This window comes from Myzus persicae, unplaced genomic scaffold (assembly GCF_001856785.1).
Source record: "Myzus persicae strain clone G006 unplaced genomic scaffold, MPER_G0061.0, whole genome shotgun sequence".
NCBI classification, from domain to species: Eukaryota; Metazoa; Arthropoda; class Insecta; order Hemiptera; family Aphididae; genus Myzus; species Myzus persicae.
In genome coordinates, this window is record NW_019104344.1 from 276,237 (window position 1) to 295,697 (window position 19,461).

Consider the following 19,461-nt stretch of genomic DNA (forward strand, 5'->3'; position numbering starts at 1 on the left):
TGTGGTGAAAAATAAATAAATAAAATGAAATATTACGTTATCATATACGACGCTCTTGCGGTATGTATACAATATTAATATTATTAACTTATTTTTATTATATAACATATCATAAGATATTATACACGTAAGTATAGTATGCGCAAAGAAAACGAAAAATAATAATAACAACGATAGAGTTTAAACGCGTGTGTATAATAATATAACTATATAAGACCGCATTATATTTTTGTTAAATGCATTATACAATATTTTGAGAGTTCGTTATAAATAAATATATATATATATATATAGGCAAGTAATAGTTACATGTATATAAAGTAGCTTCTATATGTGTGTGTGTATGGAATAGTAGCCGCCGAAAGAAGCGCGGGGCGTTTATTTTTTCGTCGGCGACGGTATTTCCGGCCATGTTCAAATTGATTTATAATTCAAATAACGACCAAAAGGTGCCACAGTCTCACGATCACAACAATGGGCCACGCATTCCACACGAACCGTACGAGCCGCCGTTCGTTGTTACCACCTTCGGCATTGTTTTTCTCATATCGCATAATATACATACGAAATATACGTGTTAGTGTAGGTAGTAGGTACCTATCTGTACAGTGTATATAATATGCTTATATTATATAGTTAGACCAAACGTTGGTCAAGTCTGACCGACCGAGTTTTAGAGCGTGCAATACCGCAAGAGGCAATAGTTGTAGGTGCCTACCTGCCAAAAAGCCCAGAAAGCCAATTTTCCAGGAGACACAATAATATATTATAATACATATAAATGAAAATAATAGGTTAACTGATTTAAATTGAATTATACGTACGAGGTATTGTGTTTCTTCATAGACGATATATCACTATAAATTATTCGCCCGTTGCCGCCGCAGGATGTTATTTATATATATTATGTATACATGGTATTATCATATTGTGTTTATATAGTTATATTGTATTGCGTCCGAGGACACATCGCAAATTTTGTAGGTACTTTCCTTGGACGTTGCGCACGGTGCGCACCGATTTTCGCTAGCCGTTATGACACACATCAGCCGCGATACACATAATAAAGTCATATACATAAGGATACATGTTTTACACACACGCAGACATATATCTATAATATAATATGTATAATAATAATATTATAATGTCGTTGTAAAGCGTTAATTAACTCCGCCGCCACCATTTCGGATAATCATAATAATAATCATAATCATAAAAATGCAGATATTTTGTTGTTTATTTTTTTTTCGAATTAACAACCAAACGCCCAAGGACCACTGCGATACTGCTGCACATTATAAGAAGGTCGTCGCTTACTATATTATAGGTATAGTATAATACTACACAGGCGCACGCACACCAGGATAATATATGTATTAGGTATAGGTATATAGGTACACTCGTCGTAATTAAAGTACGTACACGCCGTGTCCGCTCGCGTATAATTGGTATATATGTGTATACGTATTCACTATTCATATGTGAGAGTGCGATGTATATAATAATAATAATATTAATAATAGTATGGATATATACGAGCGATATTGTTCCACCGAATAATAAACAATTTTCGTTTTTATTTTTATTTTTCCCCCTCGCGCGTCCAAAAAACAACACAATATATTATTGCAACACTGCGGGTAAAACGCTGCTATTTGAAAATAAGTATGTTATGATATAATAATGATAATAATATAAGTACCTATTTAGTGCGTCGTGATATCATAACGAAATTGAAAAATAATATTATAGGTGGTAGACATACTATTATACAGGCGACCAGCAATAAAAAGCCGTGGCGGCGCGCATTATCGATAAATCGTGCGCAGACGACAAGCGAATTGAGTGTGCACAAAAGTAGGCATATTATTCTTAATATAATAAGAAACCGCGAATAGAGTGAAAATAAAAAAAACCTTCGAGTAAAAGTTTTGGCGAAAGTTTTTACACGAAATGAACTTACGGCCGCGGGGATAATGTTGTTGTGCGATAAAATATATTATATTATTATTATTATTATTATGACGACGAGTAGTTAACAGTAGTAATATTGGGCTGTATACGCTACACTCCCCGGCGAGGGAGGATTTTCCGTCACGACTTTCTCTATCCTATAATATTGTATATAATCACCAATAATGAGCATATAGTGTCGAGATTTTGGTATAAACAGCGGGAAAGTCAGTGCAGTGCATGCAGGAATACAGTTGTTGTAGTGCGTCACGGAGATAGGACGTGCCTACGTTATCAATAAACTACTCCTGCAGATGTGTTACTCTCGACACCAAATAATATTCGTGCCCACCATACACTAAGTCGTATCTATAATTGCATTTAATTGTATCGTATATATTTATTGTACTTTAAAGGTATGATAGTAAACAGAAACTCAGCTTATAGGAGGGTTGCAAATTAATATTTACTAAATCTGTATATTTATTTATTTTATTTCATTCATAACCATTTCATTAATATAATATGTAATATACTATCCTATTAATTGTACTACAATGAATTTATTTGCAAAATAAATATATTATTATTATTATATTAGTATACACGTATTAGGGCTTTGAGATAGGTGTTATATAATATGCAGGGTAACTGTTCTGCCGCCCCCTTCAATTACCACGAACAAGAAGACAGATACACGTTAAACCACCTAATTATCTACGGAATAATTGAAAAATCAACAAATAAAGCCGGATTCACAGCAGCGTCGTGTGCTGTGTCATTGGAGGGCGTGGTAACATGGTTACAACTGGTAACCGTATTGGTTTAAAAGTGGAGCTGTAGTAAATTCTTGGTATTCGGTTGAAACTCGGTTATTACATGATACCAAAAATGTAACGTCCAATTATTATGCGATTGGGACAATACGACACGACACACGACTTAGCTGTGAATCCGGCTTAACACGTGAGTTAGAATATAGGTGATGTACAGTGAACATTTTACACGTGGCCGCGGTTATAACCACTGCAGTCGTCGTATTTTCCGCGGTCGTCTTCGTTATAAACTTATAACAATGAAATAAAAATAATGATAACGATAATAATATTATCTCCGGTGCTCATCAGTAGACCTATAAAATATCATCGGAGAGACCATACATTGTCACAGCCAACCGGCACATTTCGACGATGAAATTGTAAGCGCGGAGCACCGCCCTCTCGGGGGGAAATATTTTATTATAAAAATATTAAAAGAGACGCACACTAAAACGTCACAATGATGTTATTACGGTTGTCGTGTTGTTATTATATACATCAAGTCCCCCCCCCACCGAGGCTGGGACCCGGGCACCATCGGAACTGACCAATCGCGTACCGAGCGTCCGGGGCAGCGGTACATACGTGCTTGCGGCGCGTAACGATACCGACGGACAGGAATGTGCACGCCGGACTGTCGCGGTCGCGCGCGACAAATGCGCGCCGCCAGAGCCGCGCGCTCGGACGACACGTATTACTATTTATAATATTATATATTATTGTGGAAAAAAAACTCCGAGAGACGTGCGGCGGCCGCGGTCTCGCCGGAGTGAGAGCGAGCCGGTTGTGCCCCTCGGGGACCGGTCGATTAATCAACCGCCGCGCCGCCGCCGTGCATGGAGCGCGGCTCGCGCGCGCGCGCGACGACCCCGTTTGTTGTTTTGTCTCCGCGCCCGGTCGACGACGGCGTTGGCTGATATTTTATTATATTATTACGGTGCGCGCCCGCGCCCAGAGACTAACGTCGCGAAAATGATAGGTCTCATCAAAAAATTAAAATGTTGTAATCGTCGTCGTTTTTATATTAGTTATTGTACCATGATATACCTACCTGAAAAACTCTAACCAGCACATAGGTCACATATATTGATGTGCAAAGTAAATAATTACCAGCTATATACCGACACCACACATAACCATTTTATATGATCCGTGGCCTACAACATCTAAGAAAATAGGTATAAGATCTCAGACAACGACCGGACACTCGAAGCATTTGCAAATTCTTAGATAGTGTTTGGAATATAAGAAAAAACAGAAGAATTGAAGTTTTCTATGAGAGACCCTATTTTTTGTATTTTTAAAAGTTCGGGGGGAGGGGGAATTAACTTTTTTGCTTATTTTTATGTTTTTTAAATGCTATTATTCATTTAGTGGTTATGATGAATACCTAACGGTTTAATACGAGTTACGATTTTTAAGTTAGGTAATATATTATTTACATGTTCAGATGGCGTGGGGACATAATATTTTCAGGCGAGAAAACACGAAATCTGATCGGAATATATAACATGAGTGAAACGACAATACTAAAATACGATTGAACGACGGTGTTGATTTTGAATACTGTATGTTTCCCGAACATAGGTACTTGTATATTACCTTAGGTGACGGTGTAGTTGAACACATTGTTTTAGTACAAAACGTTTAAAAAAATGTTTATTTGGTTTACCGGCTGTATGCACGGCGTAAATCGCAGTGATTTTTATCGGATTGTCAAATCGGTTTTTGTAAAACCGCGTACCAACTATATAATTATAAATAATACTCGTACACCTGTATACCTACAGTATATGTATTATTATGTATTATATTTAATAATATATTCTCTGCAGCAGATCGACTTCATATACATAGGTACTCCAAAAGACGCTAAACACAACGATTACAACCGTGTTAATAACATTAATATGTGTAGTTGTTTTTTTGTCTATAAAAATCGCTCTAGTATACGAGTTCTAGCTCTCGTATTCTAGCCGCGGGCCCGGCCGCCGGAATATAAAAACGATGGAGATACACGTTCGCCGCTGAAGCAGTGATAATATGGTTGGTGGTTTAGGTATATTTATAGTTATATAGGTACACATTTACACACACATGTATATACGAATTTAAACGCGTCTATAATATGAGTGAGCGTTTTTTTTATTTTTTAGAACGTTTTGCAGAGTATATTGTGTATTACGTTATACGTAAAGACGGGTAAGCACATTTAATATACTTATAGTGTTGTAGGTAGGAACGTATAATACCTATATTATACCTACCCATGAAGTATTATACACATATATATATATAATATGTTCATCATGCCCAGCGTTATTATTATTCAGGAATCGAGCCAAGAACTGCGTGTGTATATTATATAAAATGAAAAAGTGTTGTTTTTCTTTTATTACAGACGTCTGTGGTAGACCAATCCTGGGTCGGAGCAAACGTATCGCGATCGATGACGACGTTATTGATTTATACGTTATAGGTAAAATTGACAATATCGTATGTAGTATGCTTTCCCGAGGAATAAGTAGGTACCTATATGGGATGTGCAGAATGTGTACAGCACGAAAAGCGCATATCGACGAAAATAAAATATTTTAATCTGTCCGCTCAGTGGACATAATAATATTGTATTGTTTCGTACTTGTAGCGACATAGTATACCAACTATACAAGCTTGCAAGTATACATTATGTATTATTTCATTATTATTTTAATTCGTCGCGACACGGCGGATCGATCACGACGAAATTAGTTCCGCCGCCGGAGGTGCATATATATTATATATTATACCTATTATAGCGTGATATATATATATATATATATATATATATGTAGGTACTTATTATAAAATGTATACATATACGCGCAATGCACTGCAAAACGAGCCATGTATTTATCCATAATTTACAAGTGAAAAAAAGGATGTAATATAATGTGACAGATCCTTATCTCTAGTATACTTTTTCATATTTTTATTATTATCGGGTAAGAGCCAATTTTATAATGAGAACCCCGTGCTGCACGGTATCCGGTGCGAGCATGCAGGCCTGACCGGAAAGAGTAGAAGAACATTGCATTGCGTTTCACCTACATGTAGTTTGTGAACCTACAAACTCGGGAGCCGGGGAAAAATTAGTTATTATGATATAAACATTATTTTTTTACCCATGTGTGCAGTGCGTGTATATAGATACACTATATTATACCGGTGACGTTATTTCCACGTAGTATCGGAAAATCTGTTCAAAGTCCGACTTAACCAAATACTGTTAATAGTGTTTAGGAGAAATCCTATGCGAATGGTATCCTACCCAATGCGTATATAATGTATTGGGTTTAATACACTAATAATGTGATATTTTGGTTCACTGTGTTTAAACACGTTTCACGTTGGTGATGTACACGAAATGTGATATTTATATCCTTTTCGGTCGACCATATAGGCGTCGCGTATATTATAATGTACCAGGTACAAACATAGTAATAATAACGACACGACTCACGATGAGCATAGGTTAGTACCTACCTATATACAGATATATTATGTCCAGGGATAATTCTACGGTCCGAACGCGGTTCTTACCGGATTCTCGGTTTACGCTTACAAATTACCGATTCCGCGGTGGTACAATAACACACACACACTGCCGAGGCGGCGGCGGAGGAGGCGAAAACAAAATTTAATACGTGTAATAATAATATCGACGGGATACGAAACGAGAACGACCTCTGAATCTGGAAATTACAAAGCGATCGCGAGCCGTTAATTATGCCTGCGGAGCGGTTTTAATGAAACGCTGCAATGCAGCAGAGCGGGCGCGCGTTATACATAATATTGATATAATAATGTAGCACGGCCACCGCGGAGGAGGGCCGGTTCGCCGTTGGTATATAATACAGAGAAATAGCTGGTAATGTTCTAAAAACGGTGTTTGTCGAACACGACGCGAACAGAGGAAAAAACATCACTAAATCGTATGTACAGAGAGTCGTGGAAACGAAATTCCGGTGTATATTGTATTATAGGTGTATAATATATAATATTATAATATACAATTTGGTGGGCTGTTGATGATCGGGTGTCCTTAGAAGAAAAAAAACACGAAACGGCGCTCTGCACATATCATCATACTTATAATATACGCGTCGTGTACATCACATCACAATGGTGCAGCAGTATAATATTATATATTATTATTATTATTATACGGCACGCATATATTATTATTATTATTTTCTCTCGGTCGTTTTTTCGTCGTGTTTTTCATTATTATTGCGGGTTAATGATAGCCGCATATGTATAACGACCGACCGTCGACTTGCGTGTGTGTGTGTGTGTGTGTGTGTGCGGTGGTGGTCAACCAGGTGTAAAGAGTCAGCGCCATCATCAAGAGTATATATAGGTACCTATACTATTGCAGTGTTGTGCTATCTCGTCCATGACTATGCCACCATAAAATATAAATCCTTGACGGCGGCGGCAAAGTGTTTTCCACGGGCGGCATCGTGTGCGTGCGTGCGTGGAAAACGACAACGCGGTCGTGGTATATATACCTATTACCTATAGTATAATATTTAAGGCTGTGTACATCATCGCTGGCTGAAGTCTAGTCTCAAGCCGGGACCCAGGACTCGATATATATTTGTCTAGGTATATTTTTATTATGTATAGCCAGTATATAGCTGCAGAGCAGTGTATCAGCGATGTGTACATACTATAATATAAACATGTACGCGTTTGCCGCAGCAAATGTATTACAGTGTTTCACTTTCTACACTTGAAAATTACTCAATGTCCGGTTAATAAAGTGTATATATATATATTATATTAATTAATAATTAATGAGAAGGCCGTTAAATCGTATACCGCAGCGCATATAGACAACACGAAGCTCGTTGTGTGTATATTATATCTATGTGCGCATTATTCCGATATTCGTGTTCTAAACACACATAGAAGGGCGGCGGGTTTATTTATATTATGACGGACTATTGCATGATGGGCTTATTGTTGTTTTTGCGAAGAAATAGAATGACCAATGTGGCAATAATAATAATAATAATAATATATCATACCAGCAGGTACGTGTTCAACGGACGACTGCAGTACCTACCTATAATGATTATACAGTTAATCCTAAATATTATTATCGTATAGTGAAGTTGCAGCGTCTGGCATGACAGGAGCAATATAAGATAGGGAGTAGGACTGGTGCTCGGGAAACGCAAGCGACACTGAACGGGTGAAATTTCATGGCCGTAAATATGTATTATGTTTTCGCCGTTTTATTCATATCTAAATATTAATGTAGTTTTCGAAACGTATTTTGACACCTAGGTTCTATCTAATATAATATTATTACAATCACGTCGTCCTAAATGGTTCATGTACATTTATATAATATATAGGTTATATTATGAATTGTATATTTTATAGTTTAAGCATTGCGTAAAATGAATAAAAACAATGTTCCGGTACTTAGAGTGTATATAATATCATGGTAGAATCCAGACGGGGTATTTTATGATTTATACATCGTTCGCACACTCATATATAATATATATAGCTGTTGAAATATTTAGAATTTATATAGCTTTTTTTACTATCTATATAATATATAGATAAAAATGATTTTATGTTGGGATAGGTTAGGTATTTATTTCAAGTAGGTATAAACAAGCATTACTGTGTACTCGAAAACAAAGATAATTTGTAATGAACATTTAAGCGTGTCTTGGGAAAGACAGAGTGCTATATACACAAAGCCATCGTACATATTATAGTATAATATAATAATTATTCCGTTGCAGATCGTACCGATCAATCAAATGCGCGAATCTTAATAAAAATAATAAGTGCAGTTCCGTTTTAGTGTTGCAGTCGATAAGGACTCGGATAGGCCTGTACCATATTAATTATTTTAAACCTATTATAAAATATTCGATTAGCCACAGGACTGTTTCTTAGCATTTACGTACTGCGACGGCTAGATAATTGGGATCTCGAAAAAACATTTTCGAGAGATCGTCGCAGTCGTTGTACTTAATAGGTATAGTTTTATACCGAAAAACGATTGAAGCTACTCCATCTACGGCGGTTATAAATTATAATCTTTATGAAAATGCAATAATTTGTGTTTAAATAAATAATGTTGTTTTAGCTCAAAAAGCGTACTGCGATGAACGATTTAGAGAAGAACTCTGTAGGTCCCCTCACACTATTTCCTTTGGCATAAAAAATGTTTTAAATCAAATCGTAGGGGAAAGTGAAAAATAAAAATCACTGAAATTTGAATAGGTACATCGTTCAAACACTTCAAACCTTAAAATATACATATTCCTAGTGCTATATTCACAGTACAGTGGTGAAGACTTACCGTGCGACGACGTCGGTGGTGGCGGAGCGAACGGCGAGTGGATCTGCTGGTGATAGTAGCGTGCTGTGACGGTGAGTGAGTCGCGGTGATACGGCGCCGCGGCAGCGGCTGTGGCCGCCGCCGCCGCCCGGTGATGATGGTAGTCCCTGGCCGCGGGGTGAGCGTCCAGCGCGCTGACGTGGTGATGGGCGAAGAACGAGTTCATGTGGTCCGACATGTTATCGGCCACCAGCGGCTCGTCCCGGCACGACGACGACGATCCGGCCGGCGTCTCGTACCAGCTCCGGTGGTGAGGGTGATGGTGGTGATGATGATGAGCGCCGGCACCGCCGACCACTTCCATGCCGGCAGCCATTTCCATGCCGCTTTAAAGCGCTCTCGCGTATGTGACACGCTGGAAATTGGAAAATATGAAAATCAATTTATTTATTTACCACATTACAGTAGTAGTATATGAAATGCCCTAATATTTTATCCTAAAAACCGTGCCTGGGTTTTAGCCCGTCGGTGGACCTGTGATCCGACTTCCCAATGATATAAATTATAATATATTGGATGATAAAAACCCGTCGAAACGTCATCGATCGTTCTGAAATTCTGCGAACCGAACTCCAGTCCTATTAGCCATTAGGTATAAATGTAAAATATTATATGTTTCTCGTTAATTTCCGATAAGACTTTTGCCGTTAAATGGCATAGGTTCGTCCCCAGAAATCTAATTTTAGTTTTTATTGATTCCAAGAAACTCTTTTCGTCGATATGCGTTGAAGAATTTTCGAAAAATAGTTAATATCTCTTAACCCTATATTTTGTGTATGAAAGTGAAACTAATTTTTAGGAACTTCAATTGATTAAGATTCATAACTAGAATAGATTATTTATAATATCAACAAAAATCTCGACGACATTCAAAAACAGAGAAAGCTCTGCACTCGCAGGAGAGTAAAATATTTTGAAAAAAAAATGTTATATACTATAATAATATGCGTGAACCGAACCATCGAATAGAAACATCACACCTACATTGGTAACAAACACTGAAACATCTAAATAATTGATATGAAAATGAAAAGCTAATCAAATATGCACGTTTTACCGCAAATTACCGGAAATTCGGTGGTTTACTGACACAAGAACGGCAGTGGATCGTAAAATTCAGCTTTCCCCGCGAATTTCTATATGATGCACATACGAGTGAAAAAAAAGATGATAATAATAATAACAAACACGCATGTTTATTATACCTATTTACACGCGATTTTAAATTTAAAACAGTCGTTCCATTTACGCGCTCGCGGTTATCCATATAGCACCTTATGGTTGTATCTTAACGAGATCTGCAGATAACGTAATTATTACAATTAACCGGGACCAGTGAGTTCGTCTTAATTATTATTTTCATTTTCATATATTGGTGTAGGTAAAGCTGCACATATTGCTTTCAACGCCCCGTGCGACCGGAATGTTTCGCGCCAAAGGAAAGTGTTTTTTAGCAATAAAATAACAAAAAGACGTGGTGTATATAATGTTATCTAGATACCTTCGAATTATGACCATCATTTACGCATTATACTGCAGGTTATAATTAGTATCCATTATTTTATTTTAGGCGAATTGGCATTTTTACTTTTCGCCGATGGTATAATAGATCACGGGAGAATTAGAGACGAATTACGGCGGTCATAAACGCCCGAAAATTTTCTCGCAAAAAATAAAAACTCAACTGTTTTCAAATTGTGGTGCGCGTACCACTGATATTATACTCAGAAGTCTGAATGCTGGTACGCAAAAGGCCGTGAGATGGTATAGCGGAAAATGAATAGAATAATATTTTTACTTGTTATAATGTTTGTAACAGATTTATTATTATTTTATGTTTTGTGTAATTACGTCATATTATTAAAGGTACCAATTAAATACACTGTCTAATGTACTGACCTAAACTATTATGAAACATGATTATTGATAAATATTTGTTGAAATTTTGAATAGTTCTATTTTTAGTCATAAGTGGTACACGGCCGACCAATAATACACACGATTATGATATTCGAAAAAAACATTTAAAAAATGTCTGCCATTTAGATAATTATAATTTTTTGTACCCACGCTCAAATCCTGGCTAGTTATTATTATATTATAAACAGATAGGTATAGGCCTACCCATCTTAAATTTTCTGCACCACGTCTGAGGGTCATACGTTCCGTTTATATTGTATTATATAATAATATGCGATGCGCATGTTATACACCTTGTGCTAATAATAGCTGCTGTGAAGTAAATTAACTTGTACGCGAAATTACGTAAATCGTATTTATATAATATTATTATTATATTATGCGCCTATATATAGGTATATATTATAATATTATAAGTGTGTGTACCTATGTAAGTTTGAGTGTGTTAGTGTGTACCTGCGAACACTAGAACATTAATCATTGCGCGTGTTTGGAATTCAAGGTGCCCATTGTTCGATGGGAAAACAGTGGGAAAGACGATAAAACACACGATTTTCAACATAAGAAAAAATAATAAAAAAAAAAAAATTCGCCGCTACGTATTTTAATTGGAAAACAACAGGCGCCCGAACGTTGACAATGATGAGAGCACGTACATAATTTAATATACCTAATAATAATAATAATAATAATAATAAATGCATCGCTGCAGTATACTTAAATAATATTATTATTATTGATTCGATAATATGTTCCGTACGTTTATTATAATATTTATAATAATAAAGTACCTAGGTATTAAATTCAAATCATATTGTGTTTGGTGATAAAATAATATTCGAAAAACCGATCTACTCCGTGGTATCTCCGCATGTAAATTTAATTTCAGCTCTATAATATATTGTAATAAAACATTTTTGCCATTCTAATTATTATTAAACAGGATCATGTCCAAACTTATACGATATTCTATTAAGGTACCTAGCTGGTACATATTGTGTTTTACTATATAAAATAATATGTACAAGAGAAAATTGTTTTCTATCGTTATCGTTATTATCGTTATATTATTGAGCGTTGTTATTAAAAGCAATAACGTACGGTGTGCAAACATATAGGTACTCGACGATATCGCGGTACGAGGGCGATTGTTAGCGAATTTTATACATATCGTAAGGCTCACATTTTTACATAATACACACACACACACACCCGCACATATAGGTAAATAGTCGATCGTAATAATATTATAGTAGTGTATAGTACCTACTACCTAGTATGTGTATACGGGCTGCTGCAGATATCATATAGGCCGAAATAAAAATAAATAGGTATACATAGATACCCAAGGGATATATAAGAAAAACCTGATCGGAACAAAGATATTGCGGATATTTATGGAGGTCTTTTGCAATTTATTCTAAATAACGTATACAGCGTGCACGCTAAGTGGGCTAATCTTCTTTCCACATAAGGACAGACACCTGTAGCCACTATTGTTGGGGATACTCGGTGTATTATATTATATTATTATATACAAGCTGCTGCAGTAAGTACTCCTACGATGCTGTATTTATACATACATATATTATTATATATTATATATATACGCAAAACGGGAGGTAATTGGCTGCTGCTGCACCCCGAACACATGTACTTAATACTTATATATATATAGGTAGGTTGGTACTGGCGGAGATTTGCCGTAATATTATGTGGATGTCACCAATAAACAGTTGTTATGACGTAGGGGGCAAGCTATTATATACATGAAAAGCATCGACACTACATGGGGCAAATACTTATTATATTATACACGGTTGCTGGTTATATATACTTATTATATACTTATATAATAAGTTATAATAAGTTATTATACTTATATATTATATACTTATTATATACTTATACGTATATTATGTATATGTATATGTATATTGACATATTGTATATATGATATTGCATAAAATGTATTGTGTAGAGTTTAATTTTGAGGGACCACCGCTGTGAATTGTGATACGAGTCAATATATATAGGTGCGATTGGTACAATTATTATATGTAGGTACAATCTGTATATAATATGTTCAGACTATTAAAAAGTGTAAACGTTTACAACAAAAGACGTTTGAGAAAAAAAAATTTTTTATTGAATTTGAATGTACCTATAGGTATGTGTTTGACGTTTGTATTACATATCTCGTATTTTAATTCGATGCATATAATAATAGGAACCTATATTAGACGCATACTGCAGCTCATTTGAATGGTATTACTTCTACATTTATAACTAATTTAGAATAATATATAGAAGTCATCCTCACCCGTGTTTCGAAAGAAACATATACAGGTGTATATTTGAATAAATAGCTAAGCCCATACTTATATACGTACCCACTATATCAAATGCGAATTTAAATTAGAACGAATATTATGGAAATTATACACAATCAGATGCGTAATTAAATAATATAATTATATTTATCCCTATAAATTGGTATATACTAAATATACCTAAGAGAAATAACTATCTACAAGTTGATGTTGTAAAGTTTGTTGAAGCTATATACAATCTATGTACTTTTTAAAAATTTCATGGTTGTAAAAAAATAGATTTTGAAAACTTGGTAGGTATACTAAAATAAAATATTAATAGTAAAATTCTGGATAAGCGTGTGCGAACAAAATTAAAATGTTAATAATATCAATAATTATTATCTTGGTTTAAATTATTTTTTCACCTATCTCCTATCTTATATTGTTATTTTTAAATCGAATATTATATTCAGCTAATCTTTTCAAAATTGTTATTGTACAGACCTTTTGGGTTTTACCTAAGCGGGGTTTTGAACTTACGAATTTTAAACACATTAGGAAATGTAGAATTTAAATTATTCCGTGACGGAAAATGTATTAGAAATTTATAATGTGTTAGTTATTGTAAACGAGTAATTTAAGTACCTATATACAACAGTTATTGAATACCTATGCTTAGGTAGTATTTCAAAAATATTCTATTAAACTTTAAAAATAGATCAAATTGTATTTATTTATGTATTTTGTTTTATAATTCAGAAACATACGGTAAGATTTTAAATTATAGAAGATGCTTAAAAAAATGATGAAAAAATGCGTACCTATAGGTATTAGAAGTTTTTATTTGTAATTAAACAATGTACCTACGTCTTAAAGTAAAAATATTTCTAAATTACCATGAACTTTAAATTAGGTGCATTCTAACAATCGTTAAAAATAAAAAGTATACAATAGCTATATTATATTATATTTTGTTTAATTCAAATCTGAAGATGTAGGTACTTGAACTAGTGCACTTATACATGAAGATCAATTATATTTAAATGTATAATATTGTTTTTTGTTTTGTATGAAATGGGTGTTTTTGTTACTAAACAATTTTAAAAAAAAACCTCTAGAACTGTTTTAAGTGTATTTACAAGTTGCATTGTTTATACACAAGTGTGACACTCATAATATATCGAAACAACAACACCAAATTATAATTTAGACATTGGTTTTATTCAATTGTTTTATTATAATGAAAAAAATATTGACCTTAAAACGGCAGTTATAATTAGTTTATTCAAATTTAATACACAGTATTTTGAATTTTCGTAGGTTTATTATTTTAATTGATTGATCAAGAATTAATTTCTAATGCAAGAAAACGCATGTTGAAAATGAAATAATGCTGGCTATCATAGTTATATGATATTATAAAAAATTTAAAATTCCCATTTATATATTTTAATTATTTACTATTATAATATGAAATAGATATGAGAAAAAGTGTGAGATACATATATTATGTGGTGTACAACTAAATTTTTAATTACAATCCAAATTCTAATTAATCTAATATTTTTTATTAAATATAGTATATGTACCAGGTACCTACATATAATGTGTACACATATTATATACTATATGGTTATGTTATAACTATTTGGCAAATTTAAATTTAAATTCTATTTAACTATAATTATGATATGTAAACGTATTACACATTTTCCTCTGAAAATTAGTAATGTCTGATATGTAGTAACACCCAATTTTAGTATTTGACATATTATTTTCTTTTATATTTTTAATTTCTGTATTAAAATCGTATTGAATATTTTATTTTAGTATTGTGCATTTACATTATATAATATAATACACAATTGAGTATCTTCTTATGCCTAGTATGTTTGTTTAAAGAACTATTTTATGAAAAATTATTGGAAGATGTAATACATATAAGTACTTATGTATGTTGAGAAAAATAATAAAATAGCAAAAATTGTAATCGTTCCATACAAAAAATATTATCAAAATATTGGTACTTGAATAACTACAATATACATAGTATATTCTACCTACCTATACCTGAAAATATATTATATTATAATTGCACTCACATGTTAGGTGCACCTAATAAAAACCTATATAAACCTACCTATTTACATTAATGGTTTTGTTAAAATAATAATATAGAAGCAGCGCAAGTACACCTATACTTATGAATTTATTGTGAAAATATGTTTGACTAACACAATAGTTTTGTAAAATAGTATTAAAAGTGTGATTTGCCTATTTCAATAAATCATGTGGAAAATGACAAGATGAAAAATGTACTGAAATAAAAATAAAATTCATAAATCAGTACCTACAGTTTTTAATTAAAGAAATGTTTTAATCTCAACGATAGTGGTCATAGGTTGACTGATTGCTTTGGCATAGTCTGGAATATAGGTATATACCTAAGGAAATATACTATTTTTTTTTATGTAGTAAATGAGTTAAAAGACGTTTTTAAATCTTAAAAAATCTGATAAAAACATATAACTGATAGTTTGGGTGGTACTCTGGTCCTAAACCTCTACAGCATTAAAGTTAACTTTACTTTATGTGTTTTATACCTTATGTGTAGTATGAATTATAGACTGTCTATGCATATGTGTCTAAGACATATTATATACTTGTAAGCTTACATTTCACGTTTATTGCGGTATGTATAATATACTAGCAGTCGGTGATTTAAAATTTTTAAAAAATTGGATAAAATCCTTACTGGGTGTTTGGGCGGTGCTGATAAAACTTATATAGCATAAAAGTTAATTATATTCGACCTTAAGTGTAATAATAAGTGTATTTAATAAATTATAGACTGCGTATGTGTCGAAAACTGAAATTAAAATATTATACTTTTAAACTTACATTTCACGTTTACTGCGGTATGTATATCCTAGCAGTCGGCGTTCTGACGTGTAAACTTCATGACGCGATAGCACTGCGAATTAAGTCGATCGATGACATATATGCGCATGGAAATCAATATCACTTTGGGCGAAAAACCCGGAAAAAAAGTTTTCAACTGAAAATCGGACGACGAAAAACAAACCGCACAAGCGGAATCGATAAATACGCGACGGACCGCGAAAAACGAAACGATCGGAAAATGTACTCCTCGTATTATATATAGGTACCAAAATACCGATGAAATGTAATATTTTGTTCGAAATCCTCGGAACAGGCTGCACTGCAGGCGTGTTGCACCTATATTATTAATATTCCACGAACGGCGGCGATGTCCCGTAAACGATGATGGCCTGGCTGGCAATATTATAATATAATATTATATTATCTTCGACGCCGTGAGACGGTATAGATAACGATGATATTATTAATATTACTGCGGTTACGGTGAACCGATGTCGAGAGAGCGCGGACGGACGGCGGAACGGAAAAAAATTTCTCACATACTACACGATCGCAACCGGTGTCGAACATTGAACTGAACGCCGCGGCGTCGTGCGGCTCGTCCGTGCCCACGGCCCGTCGCGGACCCTCCACCCCCACTCTTGGTGCGCGACGCCGGCCGGGCGCCCGAGCCCCGCCCGCGTCGCGACGCCCCCTTGATCGCCCATTGGTCGAGCTGTCTCAACGGTCCGGCGGAGAGGCAGGCCAGAAAAACGGGGGAAACGAAAAAAAAAGAAAAAACCCAAAGAGGAAAACAAAACGAAACGAAACGGAACGGAAAAAAAACAGACACACACTCACTCGCACACTCTTTAGCCCTCTCACCCACCCGCACCCACACCACACATAACCCCTACGACCCACACCTCCCCACCACCGCAGGTCCACGCCAACTACAGCACTATATATAACTATCGGATCGGTTCCTATATATATATATATATCACGGTAGGTATATGTATATAGGTTTATATACATATATATCCATTATACCCTATACTCGGCACATCGAGAAAGAAACGTTATTACAGAGCGTTTTTTCGTACTTATGCTTTTTTACATTTTTTTCTTCCTCACCCAACTCCCCAAAAAGCAGAAGAGTTGCCGTACCCATACCGATATTATATATATAATATAAGGGTACTTACTGCAGTATTACATATTTTATGTGTCATTTTATATGCATAATTCAACTGCAGCAATATATGCTCAGTTTTCAGTAGGTATACCTACAGTACAGAACTATTTATGTAGGTTCCTATATATATTTAAAATACGAAAAATTCAAGTTTTTTTTAAACATTGAATCGACGACTGTAGTAAAGGTAGTATAAATTATGTTATTGTCAATAATTTATAATTCTTCACCTATATATTTGTAATTATATTATATTAATTGACGTTGTATAGAAGAATACTGTAAAGCTATAATAGTACCAATACCAGCTGCCATAGTAATAATTATACTAATCTATGTGTACTAAATAATTGAATCACTTTTATGGTGATAACTGACTATAGATCATAATATAATATAATCGTAACATGTTATGACACAGCTGAACACAACTTAAAAAAATCTTAGTTATTACAATTTTATTTTATGTGTAGGCTAGATATACAGTTACCATATTATATACTTTGTAACTAGACTTATTTGGTTTCTGAAATTTCCTTATATTTTGAAGTAAGTAACGTACAGTTAACCCTTATTATGATAACTCAACTTAACTTTACTATAAATAATAACTACAAATTTAATACATCTTAGTCTTTAATAATTTATAATTATTATTGTAAAAATTTGGTTTTCCTTAATTAATGGCGTAGGATATTTTACAATTATACAATAGTACTTATTATATGTAGTATACATACGCAATATGATTGTATACAATATCAACTATATAAACGTTTTAGATAAACACATAAAATATATGACTCGAAGTATTCATTTATGTAATATGCAAAATAACATTTTATATTTTAACTCTTGCGGTTATTAGGTATACCTATATATCGTCTCACAGCATGCGTATCATGACATTACGTATTTTAGCTTTAACACATATAATATTTGATATGCAAATGCGTCATCTTATACTATATAGCTCTAGCTGGTTAGATATGCTGTTCGTGTTATAATATGTATGATGGTTGTCGGGTATAAATATATTATTATATGCTCGGCATACCGTTAAGTACCGCGAGGAGTACCTACCTATGGGAATTTTTTTTTTTTGGTCTTTTCGGAGTTTCGGACGATAGCGTTTTTTGCCACACGGGACTAGCGTATATTATAATATACTGCAGTGCACATATATATATAATATATGTAAAGGTGCATATAGACACGTATAGTTGCAGGCGTATATCTACCTAGCCCCCGAGGAATTCGTGCGCGACGACCGATCGAACGCGGTCGACATCGCGATCTATACATCCGAATCGCGGATATGCAACATTACAATACGTGCCGCGCCGACAGCAGTGGTCGTCGTCGTGCCGTGGCGTTAGAAAACCGCTTTTCTAGCGTGCCGACGAGGAGGAGTTGTCTCGGCCATTTTGTTCTGTTCTTATACGTGTATATATATATATATATATACGTAGGTACCCTCCCTATATATATATATATATATACGTAGTTACCCTCCCACGCGTTCCAAGCTAAAGAGACAAAAGCACTATCGAAAAAAATTGAGATTTACTAGGTATATACTTCAGCCGGTATTATACATGAGTGTATACCACGATACCTATACCGTGGTTTTTGCAACCCACAGCTGGTTACGAGTGGTCCACATTACCGGAATAGTGTACCTATGTGTATATACCATCATTCATCAAGCTTGAATTACCTATAAATACTTTATACTTTATAACAGTGCACCATTCAGCATTTTCACCCCTTTTTTCTTCAATAATATATGTATTATGATCTTTTAGTTATCTATTCAAAATCTGTTTTTTGGAAATCTTAAATTTACCTATAAAGACCAGATTATTTAAAAACTTCGAAAATCAGAATTTTAACTCATTATTTGAAATAAATATAGTTAATAAATTGTAGTTAAAATTTTTCCATGTTTTACTT

At 34.2% G+C, this 19,461-nt stretch overlaps 1 protein-coding gene across 2 annotated transcripts in view; it reads right to left on the minus strand.

Moving 5' to 3' along the window:
• Positions 1–16,900, minus strand: part of LOC111041341 (GATA-binding factor C) — a 58,374-nt gene extending 41,474 nt beyond the window's left edge. For both annotated transcript variants that reach the window (XM_022325580.1, XM_022325579.1), the window contains exons 1-2: positions 16,326–16,900; positions 9,151–9,544 (exon numbers count right to left, since the gene is read on the minus strand). In XM_022325580.1, the coding sequence (XP_022181272.1) occupies positions 9,151–9,511 (361 nt within the window). In that variant the 5' untranslated portion in view covers positions 9,512–9,544; positions 16,326–16,900. The remainder of the gene's footprint in view (positions 1–9,150; positions 9,545–16,325) is intronic.
• Positions 16,901–19,461: the final 2,561 nt, after the last annotated feature.